This window comes from Mesoplodon mirus (genome assembly GCF_964341445.2).
Source record: "Mesoplodon mirus genome assembly, chromosome: 1".
Classification (NCBI taxonomy): Eukaryota; Metazoa; Chordata; class Mammalia; order Artiodactyla; family Ziphiidae; genus Mesoplodon; species Mesoplodon mirus.
The window spans coordinates 217,613,029-217,635,928 of NC_138976.1; the positions used below are offsets into that span (position 1 = coordinate 217,613,029).

A 22,900-nucleotide genomic window follows, 5' to 3' on the forward strand; every position below is an offset into this window, starting at 1 on the left:
TGTAGGATCTTAGTTCCCCGACCAGGGATGGAACCCTCACCCCCTGCAGTGGGAGCGCAGAGGCTTAACCACTGGACCGCCAGGGAAGTCCCAAGAACTGTAATCTTTTAATGCTGAATCATCCTATCCAAAAACAGGGAATGTCTTTCCATTTGTTCATGTCTACTTTTGTGTCTTTCAGGAGTGTTTTTTTAACTTTTTCCTGGTATGAGTTTTGTACACTTCTTGTTAAATTTATTCCTATGTAGTTAATCTTCTTTGCTGCTATTGTAAATGGAGTTTTGTCTACCATTGTGTCCCACTTATTGTTTGTGTATATGAAGGCTATTGATTTTGTATGTTAATTTTATACCCTTCCTTGTTACTGAATTTTTTATCAGTTTAGTTAGTTGTATCATTGATTTTTCTGGAGTTTATCAGGTACGCTATTATATCATCTGCAAATAGAGATAGTTTTTGTTTTTCTGTACTCATTCTTAAGCCTCTAACTGATTTGTCTAATTCAATTGGCTAATACCTCTAGTACAGTGTTGAATAGTAGTGGTATCAGTGGATATCCTTGCCTTGTTCCTGATTTTAGTGGAAATGTCTCTACTGTTTCTCCACTAAATAAAATACAGGTTTTAGGACTAAGGTATGTGTGTGGGTGACTTTATCATAGAGATCTAGATATTTGGATGGAGCATGGGAACAGAAATTAAGAAGAGATTTCTATGAAGGCTACTCTCTTACGTCCTTTCAAATTCTAGGGCAGGGAGTTCCCTGGAGGTCCAGTGGTTGGGACTCTGTGCTTCCACTTCAGGGGGCACGGGTTCAATCCCTGGTCTGGGAACTTAAGATCCCACATGCCGTGTGGGATCGCCAAAAAAAAAAAAAACACAAAACCAAAAACAACAAAAAAGACAAATTCTAGGGCAATAGCACAACACACTCAAAAGCTGGAATTCTTCTTGTTTCAACTTGGTAATATCAGTGAGATACGCCATTATAGCAAGTCATTTGAATTTGTATAAATTGTCTTTATGTGTTATTGTGATCAAAAATAAAAAATTTATCCTTGTGTTTGTCTTGTAGTGTGTGCTGTTTTTATGGAGTTTAAAGATTAATCATCCCAAAACATTGTTTCTGCTTCGAGGAAATCATGAATGCAGGCATCTTACAGAATATTTCACCTTCAAACAGGAATGTAAGTATAATCACTCCTCCAGAACTTTTTAAGTTATCCTTTAGCCAGTCCCAGCGAATTAAACACAAAGAAAAGAAACTAATGGACCTCAAATGCTTCCTGTTCTGTTTTTGTTTTTGTTTTGTTTTGTTTTCTGATGAGAACCTAGATTCCACTTTTTAACACTTGTTTTGAAAATAACTTTTGAGTATCCCTCTGGGTCTATAAGTAATACATTTAGGATATTTGGAAAACGTTAAAAAGTCCAAAGATATTAATTGTCCACAATTACACCACTTAAAATTAATCACTATTTTCTCACTATTTGGTATATAGTCTTCTTTTCTGTATACATAAAAACCTATCATGAAATAGTTCAGATATATCTATATCCATACAATCCTCCCTTGATTTCCCAGGAATTGGTTCCAGGACCCCCACAGATACCCACATCCGCAGTTTCTCAAGTCCCTTATCTAAAATGGTGTAGTATTTCCATATAACCTTCATATATTCTCCTGTATACTTTAAGTCATCTCTAGATTATTCATAATACCTAATACAAATGCTATGTAAATAGTTGTAAATACAATGTAAATGTTATGTAAATAGTTGCTGGCCCACTGCAAATTTAAGTTTTGCATGTTGGAACTTTCTGGAATTTTTTTTCCCCCAAATATTTTAGTTCTGCAGTTGGTTGAATCCGTGGATGCAGAACCTGTGGATATGGAGAGCCAACTGTATATATATTTGCAATAAAGTTGGGCTCATAGTATATGTACTGTTTAATAAATTACTCTTTTCATGTTATGTAATAGCATTTTTCCATTTTGTTAAATACTTTTTAACATGACTTTAAAATATAATACTAATGTTTTTAAAGTATTCCATCTTATGAATGTAATATCATGTGTGTGGCCAATTTAGTAGCAACTGTAGGGCACTTAGGTTGATTCCAACTATAAATAATACTGTAATAGTAAAAAAAAATTTATTATTAAAGGTAGAATTTTTTTGAAACTCAAAACATTACAAGCTGATTTAAAAAAACAAAAACAGGGAATTCCCTGGTGGTCCAGTGGTTAGGATGCAGTGCTTCCACTTCCACTTCCACGAGGCCCAACTAAGATCCTGCAAAGCCTCAAGCCTTGAGGCGAAGCACAAACAAAAACAAAAACCTCACAGATTTCTTTGACCAGAATCTAGGTACTCACAATTGGCTCTGAGTAACATGCAGCATGATGGTGACTATATTGAGCTTGTTTGGGAGAACTTGCCTCTGGACATTTGCACGTATCATCTCTTGTTTCCCCAGGTGTCTATCTGCTTAGAAGACCTACATCCTTACTTCATTCGTGTCATAGCCTTAGAGATTTTCTTCCCTGGTTGCTTTTTCTAAATTAAAATCTCATCACTTTATTCTCATACCCTACTTTTTTTCCCATAGTATCTATCAATACCTGAAATTTTTATATATCCTATATATATAAAATTTATATTTTTTTAATATATTTATTTATTTACTGCCTTTCTCTCCCACCAGAATTTAGGCTGCATAACAACAGGGACGTGTTTTGTTCTCTGTTGTTTTTCCAGAACACTATCTAATAAGTCATAGTAGATGCTGAACAAATATTGGTTGAATTAAATTGTTGAATGAATGATCCTTTGTGATTTATATCTTTAGGATAGACTCAGAAAAGAATTACTAGGTGTCAGGGCATGAACATTTTAAAGACTTTTGGTACATACTCTAGCATTCAGAAAAATTATATATCAGTTTATACTACATGGAATTTTTGTATTGTTATAGTGAAAGGAAAATATTGAAACAAAAAACAGAATTATACCTTTTTTGATTTCTAAAGTGTTAGTATATTCTTTATAAAATAAGAAAGGTAAAATTATCTCTTGTCTAGCCCTAAAGTCTACCTCTTTCCCCCCATAATCCTGAACATATAAAAATGGTTTGGGACTTCCCTGGCGGTCGACTGGTTAAGACGGCACTTCCACTGCGAGGGGGCGAGGGTTCCTCCCCTGGTCAGGGAACTAAGATCCCACCTGCCATGTGGTGTGGCCAAAAAAAAAAAAAAAACCTTTATTGTTCATATAATTGATATTTTGATCATGGATTTTACTTTGTGTCCTATTCAGATTTCTCTTCAGATTATCATCTTGGAGGAATATATTATATCTGAAGTTTTATTACCAAAAGAATATTCAAAGTTGAAAAAAACTTTTAAATTTGTTTTCAGAGACTCAGTTTATTCAGCTGCCACAAAGTCCCTCTACTTACAATTTGAAAATGTTCCCAATGCTCATTTTAACTCTTGTTACCAGTAGCTTCCTACATTGAAGTCAGCAGTTGTGATGACAGCCTTCCTCCTAGTAATGCCTGAAAGGAAAGGTCTTTCTTATTGAAAGAAATTTTAGAGTGTGAACACTTAAAAACCCTGTGAGAGAAAAGTCAGCTACAAATGGGCAAGATATAGATCATTCCAGGCCTTGGAACTTATTGAAATAAACACTTTAAATCAGTAATTAACCAGGAAGTTTAAAAAAAATTAGATCTACTGTTGGTGAGTGTTTAAATTGGTGTAAAGTACTTGAAGAGTAATTTTGGAATATCCGTAAAAATTTCTGACCCAGCAGTTTGGCTTCTAGGAATTTATCATGCAGATTGTATCTTTTCTTTTTAAAATTTATTTATTTTTATTTTTATTTATTTTTGGCTGCTTTGGGTCTTTGTTGCTGCACGTGGGCTTTCTCTAGCTGCGGAGAGCGGGGGCTACTCTTCGTTGTGGTGCACGGTCTTCTCATTGTGGTGGCTTCTCTTGTTGCGCAGCACGTGCTCTAGGTGCGCAGGCTTCAGTTGTGACGCACTGGCTTAGTTGCTCCACGGCATGTGGGATCTTCCTGGACCAGGGCTCGAACCCGTGTCCCCTGCATTGGCAGGCGGATTCTTAACCGCTGCACCACCAGGGAAGCCCTGTATCTTTTTTTTTTTAATACTGCATAACAAATGACCACAAATTTAGCTGCTTAAAACAGCACATTTGTTATCTCATAGTTACTGCAGGTCAGAAGTCCAGGCACAGTATGGCTAAATTTGCTGCTCAGGGTCTCACTGGGCCAAAATTAAGGTGTCACCAAGGGCTGTGTTCTTATTTGGAGCTTGGTGTCTTCCAAGCTCACTAGTTGTTGGTGGTCCTTATTGACTGTAGGATTAAGGCCCCTAGTTTCCTGCTAGCTGTTGGCTAGAAACTGCCCTCAGTTTCTAGAGCCCAAATGCATCTCTCTGCCTTCCTCTTCTGTGATCAGCCAGCTGGAGAAAACTCTCTGCTTTTCAGAGGCTCACCTGATTAGGTCAGGCCCACCCAGGAGAATCTCCCTTTTGCCATAATGATACATAATCATGGGAGTCTCAGCTTATTTCCAAGTTCCACCCACTCAGAGGGGCACAGATTATACAAAGGTATAGGTCATTGCAGGTCATTTTAGAATTCTGCCTATCACACTATATACTCAAAAAGATAAGAAGATATGGATGTATAAGGATGTTCATTATAGTGTTCATTGTAATAGCAAAAAAAAAGAATCTAAATGTCAATAAAGGACTGCTTAAATAAGGGATAATGCATCTAAAAAATGGAATGTTAGGCAGCTGTTGTAAGATCAAGGTGGATCTAGATGTACGGATATGGAGAGCTGTTCAGATATATTGTTAGGTGAAGGAAGCCATTTGCAGAACATGTATAGTGTGATCTCCTTTGTAAATTAAAAATATATAAGGTGCAGAAGTAATTGGTAACAGTGATTACCTGTGGGAAGTTGGATCAGGAGGACTAGTACTTTTAATTTTTTATCTTCCCATAGAACTCCATGAATTAGCGTTTCATCACCACTATGTAATACTATTATAACAATTTTTTAAACTGGTAACTTTCAAATTATCCATTTAGGGCCTAAGCATTTAAAAGGCTTTTTAAAGCATCCCAGGTAATTCTGTAGCACACTGCTGGTTAAGAACACCTCTTCCAAAGGCTTGGAAAGTATCTACTGTTTGTCATTTGAGAACCACTTCATCAAGTACTTTAAAAATTGTAAACATTTTGCATTGTTTTTCTAAGCCAAATATTAGGGTGGTCCTCATTACACCTCTGTTTCTTTACCTGGGAAGATTAAACAGTGCCTGTCAAGCAGTTAACAAAGGCCCTGGAATGCTCAATATTTGGCAATAGATAAGTAATGAAGAAAAAGATGTGTATGGATGCCTCTGAATTAAGATTCATGTTTTTTTGGTAACATTCTATCTAATTCTTCCTCTGTTTTTTCAGAGTTCTTTTTTTGATTAGTATAATTGGTTCAGACTGTTTTCAGAAAATAGAACAATAGGTTTGGGAAACATTTTGAGTGTGTCATTTTGCACAGGATTTCTTATCTCAGGTTTTTCTTTGCTTTTCACATGCTTTAATTTAGTTAAACCACGTTTCTTTCTTTTTCTCTTATCTGCCAAGATACTCCTGTTTCATTCTAATGCTGCATCCGAAATGTTAATAAATCTTGGAATAAGCACACAAATTCAAGTACAATTTTAAATTTTGTTCCTGTATAAGGAAAGAGCATGTGTGCCACTTTGCATGAGTGTTTTTACTGATAAGCTGATCTTTCTTAAAGGGCCACAGTGACATTTAGAATCAGCACTTTATAATTACTGTTAAGTGATGCTTAGTTCCAAATTGTGCAGCTGCAATCTTGTTAATATTTCTAGGAGGGGCAGGTGGAGGCTTTTCTTTTCTTATATCATGTTTTGAAGTGCTTTATATTGCAGAGTTTTTTGTTTTTTTGTTTTTTGGCAGTAGGCGGGCCTCTCACCACTGCGGCTTCTCCCGCTGCGGAGCACAGGCTCCGGACGCGCAGGCCCAGCAGCCATGGCTCACGGGCCCAGCCGCTCTGCGGCATGTGGGATCTTCCCGGACCGGGACACGAACCCGTGTCCCGTGCATCGGCAGGCGGACTCCCAACCACTGCGCCACCAGGGAAGCCCCAGAGATTTTTTTTATTTCTTTCAAATCCAGAGATAATTTGAGTAGCAAAGTATAACAGTTAATTTTTGACATATCATTTATCTTTGCAAAAACATTTCTTTATTGTTATGTACTTGGAAAGCAAGAAACCTAGTGGTTTTATGATTCCATCTCATAGTTCTGGGTCCATATTTCTAAAGTAAATTAATTTCTTATTTCCAAGGGCCCCTTTTTTGATGTGTAGTTAAACAGCTTACTGAAATTACAGGAGGTTCCAGAAACTCCTGTAATTTTGCTAATGAAAACAGTATTGTTATGACAGGTTGATTTTTTTTTTTTTGAAATAAACAAATGTTTGCCATTGTTCATTACTTATAGTAGCAAGAGATTGGTGTGGTTAGATTGTGGTATATCCATAAAGTGAAATATTATATAGATATTTAAAAACTAACAAAACTCTTCATATAACGATATGGCATGATCTCCAAAATATGTTAGTAAGTCCAAAAAATGGGAATTCCCTGGCGGTGCAGTGGTTAGGACTCCGTGCTCTCACTGCCAGGTGCCTGGGTTCAATCCCTGATCTGGGAACTAAGATCCCTCATGCTGCACAGCGCAGCCAAAAAAGAAAAGTCCAAAAAGGGGCGTCCCTGGTGGCGCAGTGGTTAAGAATCTGCCTGCCAATGCAGGAGACACGGGTTCGAGCAGCGGAGCAACTAAGCCCGTGCGGCACAACTACTGAGCCTGTGCTCTTGAGCCCGAGAGCCACAACTACTGAGCCCGCGAGCCACAACTACTGAAGCCCGCATGCCTAGAGCCCATGCTCTGCAACAGAAGCCACCACAATGAGAGGCCTGCACACCGCAACGAAGAGTAGCCCCTGCTTGCTACAACCAGAGAAAAGCCCACATGCAGCAACAAAGACTCAACGCAGCCAAAAGTAAAATAAATAAAACAAAATAAATAAATTTATATAAAAAAAAGAAGTCCAAAGAGCAAGCGAAACAGTGTACACATTCTACATTTATGTTAAAAAACAAAAGGATGTTGTGAAAATGGAATAAATATACATATCTGCATATGTATGCGTAGAATATCTTTATAAAGACACCCAGGAAGCTAGTTGCCTGCAAAGAGGGGGAGGAGGCACTAATTCTGAACCTTTTTTTTTTTTTGAACCTATTACCTTTGTTTTAAAAAAACAATGAAAGCAAATAAAAATTAAAACAAATATATAATCACTGTTTAGACCAGGTCATGGTTTCCTACAAATAGTGCTGACTCTCAAAATTACTTTCAAAGAATATTGTTGAGAATTTTGTTTTGTTAATGTTGTATTATTGATACTAGTTAGAACTTGTATCAGTGTGATCCTATGACTGAGGTGCATGTTTCCTTCATTATGGGATATATCTTACAATTTATCATGAAAATAAAACACTTGAGTCAGCTAATTTAACCTTTGGTAATTATCTATTTGGCTCTTTAGATTCTCCTACTAAATATTTCATTTAAAAATAATGATTGGGAGGAGTATTGCATCATGTTAAGAGCATGAACAGGTTCTAGTTCTGCCACTTACTAGCTGCAGCTTTGGACAAGTGAGCCCAGTTTCCTCAGCTTTTTAATGAAGATAATGTACCTACTCCACAGGGTTTCAGTGAGGATAAAATAAGGTAATTTTATTGGTTAACCAACTTTGTGTCACACATTATTCAAAGCATTTTGCATGTGTGAATTAATTTAATCCTCACAGCAACCTTGTAATGTAGGTGGGTATCATTATTAGGCCTATATTATAGATGAGGAAGTAAAGGCACAGAGAGTCAAGTAATTCGTCCAAAGTACTATTGCTAGTAAGTGGTGGAGCTGAGGTTCGAATCCAGGCAGTCAGGTTCCAGACTCCATTCCACTGTGTTGAACACTTAACTCACTGATGGCACAGGTACATTGTGAGCCTTCAACAGATTTCAATAATAAAGGTGATATAACAATAAATATTACTATACAAGGATTATATATCCATCCTAGAAAATACAGCTAAACTAAGTCATCTTCAGTCTAACCCCTCAGAAAATAAAAAATGTTGGTATTTATATACATATTCATAAACTTTAAGAAAATTAAAACGGTAACATTCTGTAACCCATTGTGGTTGTGCGTTTTGTTTAATTTGATTTGTGACTTCCTGTTTTTTTTTTTGCGTTTTTTTTTTTGTGTGTGGCACGCGGGCCTCTCACTGTTGTGGCCTCTCCCATTGCAGAGCACAGGCTCCGGACATGCCGGCTCAGCAGCCATGGCTCACGGGCCTAGCCGCTCCTCGGCATGTGGGATCTTCCTGGACTGGGACACGAACCTGTGTCCCCTGCATTGGCAGGCGGACTCTCAACCACTGCGCCACCAGGGAAGCCCATTGTGGCTTCCTGTTTTAATTTATAAAATGGGTTAAGACACTGTATTACTTTCTGTCTTTCTCCAGACTTGGTAGTCTTCTGGAAGTAGGCTAAGGAACTCTTTTGAGTCATTCTTTGGGTTGAAAGGCATCTTATTGATGTAACATGGTATTTGGAGCATGAATTAATAACTAATTAAAATCCCTGCCTATATGCAACCTTAGGACTCTTACAAAGGAATTCCTTATTGATGTTGGCAACAGGGGAAACTCTGGTTCCATGGATTTACAGGAGAAAAAATCAATCACTGGCCACAAATGAAAGGGTTTTTTCCCTTGATTTTTTTTCCTTTAACACACTTTTTGGCCAGTGCTGGGTCTACTTCTGAGATAGCCAAACGTGTAGTGCTCAGATACAAAGCAGAATATAAGGATATAATTGCAAGGAGATAAAAAGATGCAGAAGACATGGCTCTTATTAACTTGGATGTCATAATAGAGTTAGCATATATTGTGAAATAGATGATCTTAACTGCCTTTGTGGTAATACAGAATGCTCTAAAAGTTTATAAAAGGAGCTCACAGCCTCCCTTAATGCCCTCAAATCCTGATCAGTATTGGCAATAGACAGTCTTCACCTTCAGGGATGAAGCACCTTAAGTGTGGTCCACTGGTTACACCTTCCCTTTAGGGATCTGCACTCTGGCCCAAATCTGGACACATCACCCTTCATATTATTCCTCAAAGCCTTGCCAAGACCAGGCTCTGATACTTGAACATGTCTTTTCTAAACGCATGGAGATTACAAGAAGAAAATAAACACAGAAATAATTACCAACTAGATAATCTGACTCACTTGCTATAGTGTTGTTCTCTGGGCCCTGTAGGCTTTGTCTCATCTTCACAGCATCTTGGAAGAGAAGGAGCTCACAGTTCTGTAGGGCTGCCTGCCTGTATAACTTGTGGCCGTCTCCACCAGTATGCACCTCCTAGCATATTAGCTTTTTGAACCCAAGGCCAAAGAAGAAAACATTCCCTTTCTCTTTAAACTAAAGCCATCTGCCAACTATTATTTCATGACCTGTTCTTTTTAGATAATTGTGGAAGCCAACCCACTGTCTGCCCACTGGAGTGTTTTTTTGTTCTGTAGCCTCAAAATGACAACCACATCAGAATACAGTTCACTGAGATGAACATTTTTACATAAAATAAAATCAGGACATAATTTGCTTGAAGACCTTAAAAATCATGAGCAAAAATATTATTGACATCTTGTTGATGACGCCTAAAACTTCAGTTTCTATTTATATATCTTCAATACCACCAGGAAGTCTTTTTAGACCCCACAAAATATTCAGACCCACGAGAGACCATGGGACATACATGGCATCCATCCTAGAAGAGTACAGTTCAGGAAGGTCAGCATCAGCCATCCCTTTTCCTGGAGTAGTCCTCATAGAAGGACATGCCGCAGTCTGGAGCTTTTCTGCCTTTTGCCTCCCTTTCTCCCACCCTCTCCTAGTCACAGCTCAGGTGCAAGGAAACAGTATCCACGTTGGGCAGATTAGGGAGCCACCCTGGCTTAGAGGCCTCACGCACCACAAGCGCCAGTATCTCGTGTAAAAGCTTTATTGGCATAGCTTCCAGGGTCCCCCGAGGGACATACCTTATGAGTCACCGCACTCAGAGAAGCCCAAAGCTATAGCTTCCGCCAGGTAATTGGGTAAGTTTTACCATAAGAAATGTTGCCTAATAACACAGCTGATTACACTCCCCTTATCAGGTTTCCAGGACAGCAGAGCTAGAAAGTTAATCCAAGGTCACACTTGCAGAAAAAGAGGGAGATTTTGTTTGCCCTTTATCCACAACTTTTCAGAAATATCTTTACAAAGATGGTTGTGTTTTCAAATTTGCCTGTAACAAATGGCTTTGGAGTAGCTTCATAATCAACTGGCATATATCCTTTTTCGTGTATGATAAATTTTAACTCCCTTCCTTTGTTTTTCCTTTTTTGATAGGTCGAATCAAATATTCTGAACAGGTGTATGATGCGTGTATGGAAACATTTGACTGTCTTCCTCTTGCTGCCCTCTTAAACCAGCAGTTTCTGTGTGTACATGGAGGAATGTCACCTGAAATTACTTGTTTAGATGACATTCGGAAAGTAAGTAATCTTTCATTAGTCTCATGGAGTAAATATGCTTTTAATTTTGTTTTTTATTACAGTCAACTAATATGTTTTTATTGCTAAAAATTTTTAAATACATATAATTAAAAGTAAGAAAATGGAAATCACCTGTGATCTTGTCATTGGGCAATTACTGTTAACATTTTCCTATATATCTTTCAGAAAATGTCTAATTTTTTTTTAATAAATTTATTTATTTTATTTATTTACTTTTGGCTGCATTGGGTCTTCGTTGCTGCGCGCAGGCTTTCTCCAGTTGCAGCAAGCGGGGGCCACTCCTCGTTGCAGTGCGCAGGCTTCTCATTGCGGTGGCTTCTCTTGTTGCGGAGCACGGGCTCTAGGCATGCAGGCTTCAGTAGTTGTGGCATGCGGGCTCAGTAGTTGTGGCTCGCGGGCTCTAGAGTGCAGGCTCAGTAGTTATGCTCACGGGCTTAGTTGCTCCCTGGCACATGGGATCTTCCTGGAGCAGGGTTCGAACCCGTGTCCCCTGCATTGGCAAGCGGATTCTTAACCACTGTTCCACCAGGGAAGCCCAGAAAATGTCTAATTTTTAACGAAGTCTGTGCTTTTACCAACTAGAAACATATTTTGAGTATAACCCTGAAACTTTAAACTATGTAGCAGTAAGGAAGGAAGGAAGCCAGGGTTCTAATCCCTGTACTGCCATTAATTGTGTAACCTTTACCAAGTCACTTAACCTCTTAGATTTTCTTCTCTGTAAAATGAGGACATTGAAATGGATGGTCTGAGGACTCTCCCAGCTCTGGAATTCATTGACTTTGACATTTCAGATGATAGAGTTTAATTGCTACACTTGCCTTAGGTGGTAATTATGATTTTCAGGATTGTGTATCTTCATGACTGAAAAAAAGTGATCAGTCTTTTTTCACTTATATTGTTCTACATCACCATCTTCTCTTCTGTACCTTGTATTCTCTTACCTCTCTTATATAGGTACAGAAACTAAAACATTTTCTGTTTGTGAAACTGTTTTCTCTGAATTAAAGTTACTATCCTCAAGGTAAGAGGGTATGCCTGTATGCACAGCTTTTTCTGCTGCCGTGTTGTTATTAAATAAACAACATTTCTCCTTTACATAGTAAATCTTGAATTTTACCATTCTGAATCAATTGTATTAATAAAAACCTCCCCTTTTACTTAGTAGAGGTCCTCTTCTTGGCATTCAGTTATCCTAGTTACTTGTTTTCTCTTGGCTTTCATGCGTTAACCAAAGCAGCAAGTGACTAAAGGCTTGAGTTCATAACTTATGTTGAAATGCCTCCACTGAATAGAATGGAAAGGATGAAAGCCTTTTGCAAAATAAAACTAGCATTCTTTAAAATAAAGAAATCTCCATTGGAATGAGATAAACAATGAACAGAACCATTGCAAAACCCTTCCTGCTCTCATGGTAACATTGGCTCACCTAGGCAATTGAAATAAACTTTACAGGGTCTTTCAAATAAATAGTATGTTTCTATAGTGATGGATTTCACATTCAAATTAAATGAGCACCGCTTTTAAGATTAGGATGTAAGGAGGTCCTTTTCTACTGTAGGGATAGGGATATTTATTAAAATTTAATACCAAAAACAAATAAAAATGGTATCTACATTTATTAAATGTTCATTTTCTTCCTAAAGGAAAATTCTTTAGGGGCTTACCGCCCACTCTCCTAATACATTCTTATGGGTGGAAAGGTGTTTTTTGACCCATACCATTTTCCAAAAGCTCTTTTGCTTTCATGATTTTTCTTCTTTTGGCTTTTACGTGTCTTCTAGTTAGACAGGTTTAAAGAACCTCCAGCCTTTGGGCCAGTGTGTGACCTGCTTTGGTCTGATCCCTCAGAGGATTATGGCAATGAAAAGACCTTGGAACACTATACCCACAACACGGTCCGAGGGTGCTCTTATTTTTACAGGTAAGCTAATCCTCAGTTAGAAAATTAGAAAAAGGAAATTGTAACATATTTTATCAAATTATTTTTAACTACATATTTTGTATCTTGAATTTGTGTAGCTCAGGGACTTCTATTTAATTTTTTGATTAACTGAAGGCAGAAAACTGTTTGTTTTGTTTTTTATATTTTACTAGGTATTATGCCCTAATAAGTGTAATATACTGAACACGACTGAGTAGAACATCAGGCAGTGCTTAAATATTGTTGTCTGACTCTAAATGACCTAGATTATTTGTTCCCAAACATCATCTATTGACTTTTTTTAAAAAATAAAGATTTCTTGGCTCTTCCCTCAGAGATTCTGATTCAGTAAGCCTGAGACAAGGGAATCCTGTTATTTTTTTTAAAAAGCTCTCCAGCTTTTGGAACCACTGATATCGGCAAAGATATAAAAAGAACAGGACATTGTGAACTAAGCCCAGGACATTTCCTGGAAGTTGGTTGTTGTCTTAAATCTCATATGTGAGCTTTAATTGTGCTTTGCCACTCCAAACTAGGGAGATTCAGGGAAGTTTGAAGCCTGAATTTTTTTAAAATCCCAATATTTTATTCTGATAAATAATACCTGTATTTAGTACCCTGAAAAATCTTTGATAATTGCCTAAGATAATGCATTCATTAAATGAAATCCTGCACACAAAAGGAAGCCTGTTTAGCCATAGTTTTAACATTCTTCTAAGTAAACTTTTTTCATTCCATTCTGCCAACTTTAGTAGCGACTAATATGATGAAGTCATTTAAATTTTACTTCTCTTTACATTGCTTAAAATAAAGAACATAAAACTTTTTTATTTTTAGCACATTATAAATTGGTACAATTTCTATGGCAGTGAGCTTGACAACATCTCTCAATTACAAATGGCCATGGTTTTTGTTCCAGAATCCCTACTTCTAAAATGTAATCCTGTGGCTCTACAGTCAGTCCTCATTATTCACGAATTCTGATTTGCAAATTTGCCTACTTGCTAAGATTTATTTGTAACCCTGGAATCAATACTCACAACACTTCCAGTCATTCACAGACATTCAAGTGTACAGAGCAACGGAAAATTTGAGACACCCTGTGCACGTTCCGGCTGAGGTTGAACGTGCAGCCGCTCTGCCTCTTGTTTCAGCTCTCATACTGTAAGCAAGTGTTCTTCTTGTGGTCTGTTTAGTGAAACATTTCCCACAGTTTTTGTTGGTGTTTTGCTGTTTAAAATGGCCCCAAGCATACTGCGGAAGTGCTATCTAGTGTTCCTATGTGCAAGAAGGCTGTGATGTGTTATATAAGCTCCATTCAGGAATGAGTTATGGCACTGTTGGCCATGAGTCGCATGTTAATGAATCAACAATATACATTAAGGTGACTTTACACAGAAACACACATAAAACAAGGTTATGTATTGATTAGTTGACGAAAACGTTGTGACCAGAGGCTCACAGAAGCGTAACCCTGTATTTCCCCTAGGAGCAGTCGTTCAGTATTCACTAACTCAGTTTTTGCAGCAACTTTATAGAACAGAGCTACTGCAAATGATAGGAATCAACTGTACTTGAAAACGTGTAAAATGCACGTACAAGTTTTTCATTGTTACATTATTTATGATGATGATTTTAAACAACCTAAACGTTCATTAGGAGACTAGTTAAATAAATGCTTGTACATCCAGACAGTGGAATGTACCAGACAATGCAATGAGGCTGTTTTTTAAAATGAAAAAAAGAAAACAAATCCTTTATATACTGATTGGAATAATCACTAGTGTAAAGTGAAAAAGAAGACATAGTAAAAAGCTATGTGTACCATCTGATGACATTTCTAAAAGGGGGGCTGTGCATATGTGTGTGCATAATTGCTTGAAATTGAATATGGTATCTCTGAAAGGGCACTCAAAGAAACCAAGAACATTGGTTGCTTCAGGGTAGCTGGAAGATAGAGGTAAGATGGAGGGAGACATTTCACTGTATAACTTTTTATATCTTTTAATTTTATGCCATGTGAATGTGCAGCCTATTTTAAAACTTATTTTTTTCTAATGAACATAATAAGAAACAAATATTAAACGTAAATTAAATAATTAACACTTGGATAATTCCAGGATAATTTTGTATTCTCCAGTTCTTCGTATCAAACATTTGCCATTCAGAAAGGTACTAGTGCTAAAAGAGTACAATAGGAGAGATGCAAATATCATACCTTTCATTTGAATTAGGTTGGATATAGTATTTGTATTTACTCCTGAAATATTCCTGCATAATATCATCTTGATATTGATATTACCTGTGAAGCTATAAGTAGGTTCTTCTTTTTTTTTTTTTTTTTTTTTTTTTTGTGGTACGCGGGCCTCTCACCGCTGTGGCCTCTCCCGTTGCGGAGCACAGGCTCCGGACGCACAGGCTAAGCGGCCATGGCTCACGGGCCCAGCCGCTCCGCGGCATGTGGGATCCTCCCGCACCGGGGCACGAACCCGTGTCCCCTGCATCGGCAGGCGGACTCTCAACCACTGCGCCACCAGGGAAGCCCTATAAGTAGGTTCTTTAACTTTGCTAACCGTTTGACAGTTTGAAAATTGTGTGTTCAGTTTTTAGCAGCTACTACACACACACAGACACACACACACTGCTGTGATACTTTTTTTTATATCAAGATACCGAGAAAAGTTTTGGTGTTGTATTATTATTGTTGTGGGTTAAGGAAAAAAAAGGTGGGGGAGCTCTTCTGTCCTAGGGTTGTCTGTTATCTGTGTCCTTGATCTGGAATGAGGAATATCAGTGACATGGAAAAACAAGAGTGATGATTGCTAAGCTATTAATAAAAGTTCAGTGGTAATGAAAACCTATAATTTTGAAACAAATTCAACTCATTTCGTCTTGACTTTTCCCCCTTCTCCTATTAAAAAACAAGTGTTTTAATTCTGGATTTGTGTTTTCTATTTTCTTTTTCAGTTACCCTGCAGTTTGTGAATTTTTGCAGAACAATAATCTGTTATCAATAATCAGAGCCCATGAAGCCCAAGATGCTGGGTAAGTTACATTAAAACTGTACCATGACTTCCCTGGTGGTCCAGTGGTTAAGACTCCATGTTCCACTGCAGAGGGGCACGGGTTCAATCCCTGGTCAGGGAAGTAAGATCCTGCTTGTGGTGTGGTGTGGCCAAAAAAAAAACAAAAACAAAACAACCAACTGTACCAAACAGCACTGCAGAGTTTTTGCCTTTAACATCAAGACAGACGGGCTGTCATTTCTCTTCCAGGTATCGAATGTACAGGAAGAGCCAAACGACAGGCTTTCCATCACTCATTACTATTTTCTCTGCCCCCAATTACCTAGATGTCTATAACAATAAAGGTAAAGGAAACCAGCAATATTTGAGTTTGAATTTGTGAGTGAGTAAATGTGAGCTCTAGTTTAATATGTATGTGCATAGGTAATTTTCTGAATATATATAAATTTTAAATGAGAAAAAAATGGGTCTTAATTGAAACAAAGGCCAAGAAACTTAGAATTTAGGCTTCTGCTTGGTTTTCATCTCCTAAGGATTATTGGTCTCTTTGTGAGTATAAATAATGATTACAAAAATAGGTCTGATTTGTATGACTGAATCAAAATATAAGAATAAATTACTTCAGGTTCAGGTTAGAACAGTCAGCATAAATTATTGGTTTTGGTGAATTTAATTTATTTATAACAGTACTACCTCAATAAGATGTCACTGTTTAGTGTTTTAATGTCTGTCCGTTAAGCTGTTTTTGCTCTTAAGAAATGATACAGTTAGAATGAATACTCTACAAAAAGTCAGAAAAATCTTCATTTTAGTCCAAGCCCTGCCAGAAACTAATAGTGTGACTTTAGGTAAGTCATATAATCTTTCTTAACCTCAGTTTCCCATATAAAAAAGATAATTGGATATACACATGCCTTTTGATCCAGAAATTCTACTTCTAAGACTTTTAGTCTATTTTAGTCATTTTTTAAAATTTAACTTTTTTAGTCCCTAGTTCATAAGTTTTGTATCAGGGCAGTGGTCTACTTAAAAACCTCCTCTGTAACTATTTTGTTGTATGACTATAAAATAATAGAACTTTTAAACAAACATGCCAGAACAAATATATCCAAGTGAGTATTGTCCCTTCAAGGTAGTTACCTTGGGAGGTTATACACTTATTCCAACAATGCTGCCCGTTGTTCAAACATTTTTGGAACTCCTCTTTTGGCATTGCCTTCAGAGTCTGCGACACATTCTTTTGATTATCCTCAATGATGGGAAATCTTCGTCCTTTGAGGGTGGATTTGATTTTTGGAACAGCCAAAAGTCATTCGGAGTCAAGACTGATGAATAAGGTGAGTGATCAAGCTAGACGATACCATTTGGGGTCAGGAACAAGGTATGATTATAAGGTAATGAGACTGGTTTTTCTTGTGTTGCTTATGAAATGGCTCTGGAGGCAATTCCAAAGGAGGAGTTCCAGAAACGTTTTGAGTGATGGCAGCATCTTTGGATTAAATATACGGTAAGGCAGCAAGGTATATTGATAAGAGCACCGAGCTAAGAGTCAGAAATCCTAGTCTAGTCCTGCTTCACTTTTAAATTCACAGTTAATGAGATACTTAACTTCTCTGAGCCTCAGTTTGTCCTTAAAATAACTGTGATATAGGCTTGTTGGAGATAAGTTGGAATAATCAAAATGAATATTAAAAGCATTGGTCAAACTATAAATTGCTCTACTACTATAACATTCTACTGTTATTGTGCCTTGTGTGATTACAGCAAAGGACCACACTCATCTGATATATAAGGTCTGGTGTGTTTGTCGTTGGTGGTTTCTTAAGTCTCATTACTTTATAGTCATATCTTGTATATGCAGTTTGGGAGAGAAGTTTAAAAGAGGTCCACAACATATTTACTACTTCCTCTATTTCAGAGTAGACTATGAAGTGACACATCTCATTTCAGTCTGTTTTGGAACAGTTATCTCTGAATGTCCTTAGTGACTTGCTGTCCACTTTAAAAAGACATTTCTTTGCCTTAAATTCTCTTCCAGTCTTATATTTCCTTTTTGCTACTCGTCAATCTTTCCTGAGTCTTAGCTATCCTATAATACTCTGCTTCTCCCTAACTCCATTCTTTCTTATTTCCTTTTTCCTAATATTTCCAATACATTAGAGACTTAGTTTTTGTTCTCGATTCCTCCCTTATGAATGGTATGTGCCACTTATGTTGTCAAACTTCCTCAAGGACAGTGTCCCTAGTCCTCTTATCTATGATGAAGACTTTCCCTTCTTACTTCCTTTATTAACCTTACTATTAAAAGTGTGTCTATTGAGGGAATTCCCTGGCAGTCCAGTGGTTAGGACTCGGCGCTTTCACTGCCAGGGTCCCGGGTTCAATCCCTGGTTGGAGAACCAAGATCCTGCAAGCTGCACAGCACTGACCAAAAAAAAAAAAAAAAAAAAGTGTCTATTGATTGCCCAGTGGATTTATCAGTGTGCTAATCTGAAACATGTCATCTAAATCAGCAGTCGCTTTACTAGCTTACTAACTGCCAGTTCATTCTTTGCCATCTTCTAATCTGGTCTTGTTCTTGATTATTCCTTTAGTAAACTGTTAAAGTCACAGTTGATTCTGAGTTTTTTGTTGGCTTTGACATAATTGGTAACATACTTTACCTTGAAACAATCTTATTTTCCTTGGTTGTTTCTTAACCTTTGGCCGGGGGGAGGGGGGGCATGTGGCATCTAAAATAATCTCTGGTGGTGCTCAGTTATTCACCACACAAGTACCTCTTTTCTTGAAAAAGGCAACTCTATCCCCCTTTCCTTCTTCTCTTTCTTTTACTGTTGTTTTTCTTTCTTGTATATTCTTTAGACTTATTGGTACCAACAGGCATTTCTTAGTTCCACTGGTTACATGAAAGACCTTTAAGTCATGATTTTTAAACATCTCTATTTCTATTTTTGTGTCCACCTCCCACCTCTTTTTCTTGTGTAGATTGAGGGAGTTGTTGAATATTTACATATTCATCTAACCTAAGTAAAATACATATACTTGAAAATAATGGGACATGTACATTGTAACCAGCATTAGAAGCTTCTTAAAAGCTGAAAATCCTATTTTCATATATTTTCTTTATAATCTATGGTGTACATTTTAAACATCCAGTGACTTTAATTTTGAGAATACTAGGCTATCCTGCAATAAGCAAAGAGACAGGAATCAGGAGATGACCTATAACTGTCATTTCTAGAGAACTATTATACCCTATTCTATTTATGATCATAGTAAGAATGATTAAGAGAATAATGCAAGCCACATTGCATTGCTGGTGATGAAAACTAAGGGATTGGATTTTTTAAAGTTTTAAATATAAAGAAAATCAGTTTGGTACCAAAATATATATATGACCTGGTTAATCTTAAACATTTATAGAGTGTGAGCAATATACTAACTGTGTATAGGAGAGATGGGCATTTTTTTCTTCACATACTGTATGCAGAGATGATTTAATCTACTTTGAACCTTATTAAATTGCTCCAAGTTTACCATCTATCTGTATCCCCCACTATGAATTAATAACTACTAGTTATAAACTCCTAAAAAGTTTATAAAATCTTTGGCTCTGGCTAATGACTAGGAAAACAGGCTGTATTCATTTAATGAGAAATGTTTGCCCTCAGAGGAAAGTTGTAATTGTAACCACTTGGCCTATAAAGGGAAATTATGATGAAATTTTTCTCATGTGGAATCTGAGATTTCTATAGATAGTTACTGTGCAAGACCCTTTGAAGTTTCAGAGCTTAGTTTCTTTTGTACTTTTATTATATATAAGAGCTCTTCAGGTAACTTTGTTTCTTGGGATAATTCTTAAAAGAATGAACTATATAAGTTTTATAAGATTTTTAAGATTTTCCATCTGTCTTGAATTTATAAATGGAAAGTAAGTTCTTGAATTCTGCGTAGTAGGTACACAGCTGTACAAAGTGTACCAGTTGCCATGTCATTTTCCTCTGTGCCAGACTTTCCTCCTTTTTCCTTTTTAGCTGCTGTGTTAAAATATGAAAACAATGTCATGAATATCAGGCAGTTTAACTGTTCTCCACACCCATACTGGCTTCCAAACTTTATGGATGTTTTCACGTGGTCTTTGCCTTTTGTTGGGGAAAAAGGTAAGAGAGCTAAGGCATCTGGACCATCAATTGTCCTAACTAGTGACTGAGCACGCTTATATTTGCACGAGTCCTCTGATGGTTCAGAAATGTTTTTCTTAAAGTTATCAGAAATGTTTTCTATTTTCATTGTTCTCTACAAAGATTTTTAAGTGACACTTAATTGGTTTTTAAATTGTAATTCTAGTTGATTATGCTTTTCTTATTCTAAATATCAATTTAAAATAGCTGTCGTCCTATAATCAAGATGTTAAAATAACATAAGTAACAATAAAATAACCATTCCTTCAGTGATTTCTGCAGCGATAAAGAGATTTAAATAGGAATTATTTTTCTTGGAATTTTATTTGTGCACCTATACAAATAAGCTATGCAAATATATAAGCCTGTTGTACATAGGCCTGGTGGCTTAACTTCTTTGTAAAATGGGAGGAAATCCTTTCATATGTATATCAGTGAAGAAAAGGCTCTGGCAGCAGTCTAATGAAATCAAGTAGTAGTTATGCAATGGAATCTTCAAAGACTCCATACTTTAACTGGAGCAAGTAATCTCCCCCAAATCTATATAAACTTGAAGGTCTGCATTTAATGCTGTTCCTTACAGCTACTCTGAATAGCAAAATGACAAATCATTTTTATCTATGGTTATTTAACATGTATGTTTATATATCCACATCATTTTAGAGAAAGTACCTTATTAATTATATAAATTTTGGGTTATTTTATCTTATCATCTAGTCACAGAGATGCTGGTTAACATTCTCAACATATGCTCTGATGATGAATTGATTTCCGATGATGAAATTGAAGGTAAACTTGCCTTTTCCTCCTTTGAATCAGAAACGAAGAAGTATTGGTTTTGGTTTTAGTTTGTTGTGAATAATTTTCTTTGTCTAATTAAAAAAAGAATTCTGCTCATTGTAGAAAAATAAAATTTGAAAAATACAGGAAGCCATAAATAAGAAAAAAAAGTCACCCATAATCCTACCATCTCATAGATATCCACTGTTAACATCTTGATATAAATACGTTTTTGGTGTCTTTTTTTCCTCTTTTTTCTTTTAAACAAAAATGAAGTCATGTGATAGTTTCACAAACATTTCCTGGGTTTTTTGTAGACTACTTTTTAATGGTTACATAGTTATCCATGTCAGTCATTCTTTCTTTTATCCAATCCCCTGATGTTGGATATTGGATTTTTTCCAAATTTTCTTTTAAAACCCCACAGTTTTGAAAATTTTTATAGATAGATCTTTGCCTGTTCTGTTCAACAACCAATGCTTATTATATACCTTATATGTGCCAACAATTGTATAGGTCCTAAGCTCTCAAAAAGCTTATATTCTGGTGGTGGGAAAACAAACAAACAATGCATATGAGTCAAATATTGATATGTGGTATGAAAGAAAGGAAAACAATACTAGGAAATGAAAATTAACACTTTCTTGATTATTTCCATAGGATAAATTTCTAGAAATTGAAAATTTGTGTCAATTAGTACTTACAGTTTTAAATTGGATACAGATGACCTAGAAAAGCTTTATAGTTTACAGTTTACAGTTTACGTTTTTTTTGTGTATGTGATACATAGTTCACAGTGTTCTCTCCAATACTATTTATTATAATTTTTATAGTCTGCTGTTTTTTTTAACTTAAATATTTATTTTTATGATGACTAATGAAGTTTTTTTCTTGTATTTATTGACCACCTTTATTTCTTTTTATGAGTTGTCAATTCATTTATTTTGCCCACTTTTCTATGTTATGTGCATGTTTGTTTGTTTTTCTTCTTATTGGCCTGTGAGCGATATTTATATAGTTACATTTTGTTGTATACATAGCCAAATATTTTTTCCCTAATATGTTTCAGGAGGTTTGATTTTAAAGATAGGTCCTAACTTATCTGAGAATGCAGAAGATTCTGGAGAGATGGTAGCACCTTAGCACAAACCTCTGACCGTCTCATTCTCCCCAAGCTTATGCTAAGGTGATTCACTCAGCTGTTAGGATGAGCTATGTACATAGTGGAGAAAGCCTAGCTTACTTTGAGAATATAGATGAGAGTCCTATACATACTTATGCTTCAGATTCCACATTGAAGTTGCAGAGCAGATGGAGCATAGCTTGTGTTTACCTTTATGAATGGGATAGTAGATCACTGCAGGGAACCAGGTCTTGAGAAAATAGTGCAGCCAAGTGAAAATTAAAACAAAGAATTTAAGTTAGGAAAGGATGAAATATGTAAGAAATACATCTAGTAAATTTTATATTTAAATCTAAGTGGAAATGGAAATTATTGTGAACTCTATCGTATGTATTAACTCTATTGTGTGTACGTATCCTTGATTATCATAAGGACACGCTTACTAAATTATGCCCAAATATATTTATTTGGATATATTTATTGAAGTATCATCTGTAGTAGCAAAAGAGTCAAACAGTCTAAATATCCCTCAGTGGAGAGCTGGGTAAATCAGTCACGCTATATCCATATGATAGATTCTCCACATGGAATATTATTTCCCTTCTGTAAGCCTCCTTTCTTCTCCCCTTCTCTTCTAGTTAGTTCCTATTCAGCTTATTGTTACTTCGTCATGGAAGATATTTCTGATCTCCCTGACTAGAACCAACACCCCTGTCATGCTCTCATATCAATGGTGCTAACTTCTTAGCATTTGATAGAGTTGCGATTTTACATTTATTTATACTGTTACAGGATTAATATGTTAATGTATTTACTAAGTGACTTAATACTGTTAAGTCATTCAACAGTAAATTCCCTGAGTGCTGGGACAAAATTCGTTCTTGCTTACCATTATCACCTTAAAGCCAAGTATAGTGCAATGAGCATAGTAGGTAAATATTTGTGGCATGAAGTACAACTATTAAAAAAATAAAAGAATGGCGTAGAGCTGTTGGTGCTGATATGGAAAGTGTATTAGATGTTAAGTACAAAAGTAAATGGATAGAATCCTCTTACTCCCATTTTTTACAAGGTATGTGGGTGTAAGCTGATACAGG

The 22,900-nt window shown here is 36.4% G+C and overlaps 1 protein-coding gene across 2 annotated transcripts in view; it reads left to right on the top strand.

The window, feature by feature from the left end:
* PPP3CC (protein phosphatase 3 catalytic subunit gamma) overlaps positions 1-22,900 on the top strand; it is an 88,526-nt gene that overhangs the window by 46,751 nt on the left and 18,875 nt on the right. For both annotated transcript variants that reach the window (XM_082615836.1, XM_082615837.1), the window contains exons 4-10: positions 1,075-1,186; positions 10,603-10,748; positions 12,554-12,693; positions 15,661-15,738; positions 15,969-16,063; positions 19,754-19,879; positions 20,618-20,689. In XM_082615836.1, coding sequence (XP_082471962.1) covers positions 1,075-1,186; positions 10,603-10,748; positions 12,554-12,693; positions 15,661-15,738; positions 15,969-16,063; positions 19,754-19,879; positions 20,618-20,689 — 769 coding nt within the window. The remainder of the gene's footprint in view (positions 1-1,074; positions 1,187-10,602; positions 10,749-12,553; positions 12,694-15,660; positions 15,739-15,968; positions 16,064-19,753; positions 19,880-20,617; positions 20,690-22,900) is intronic.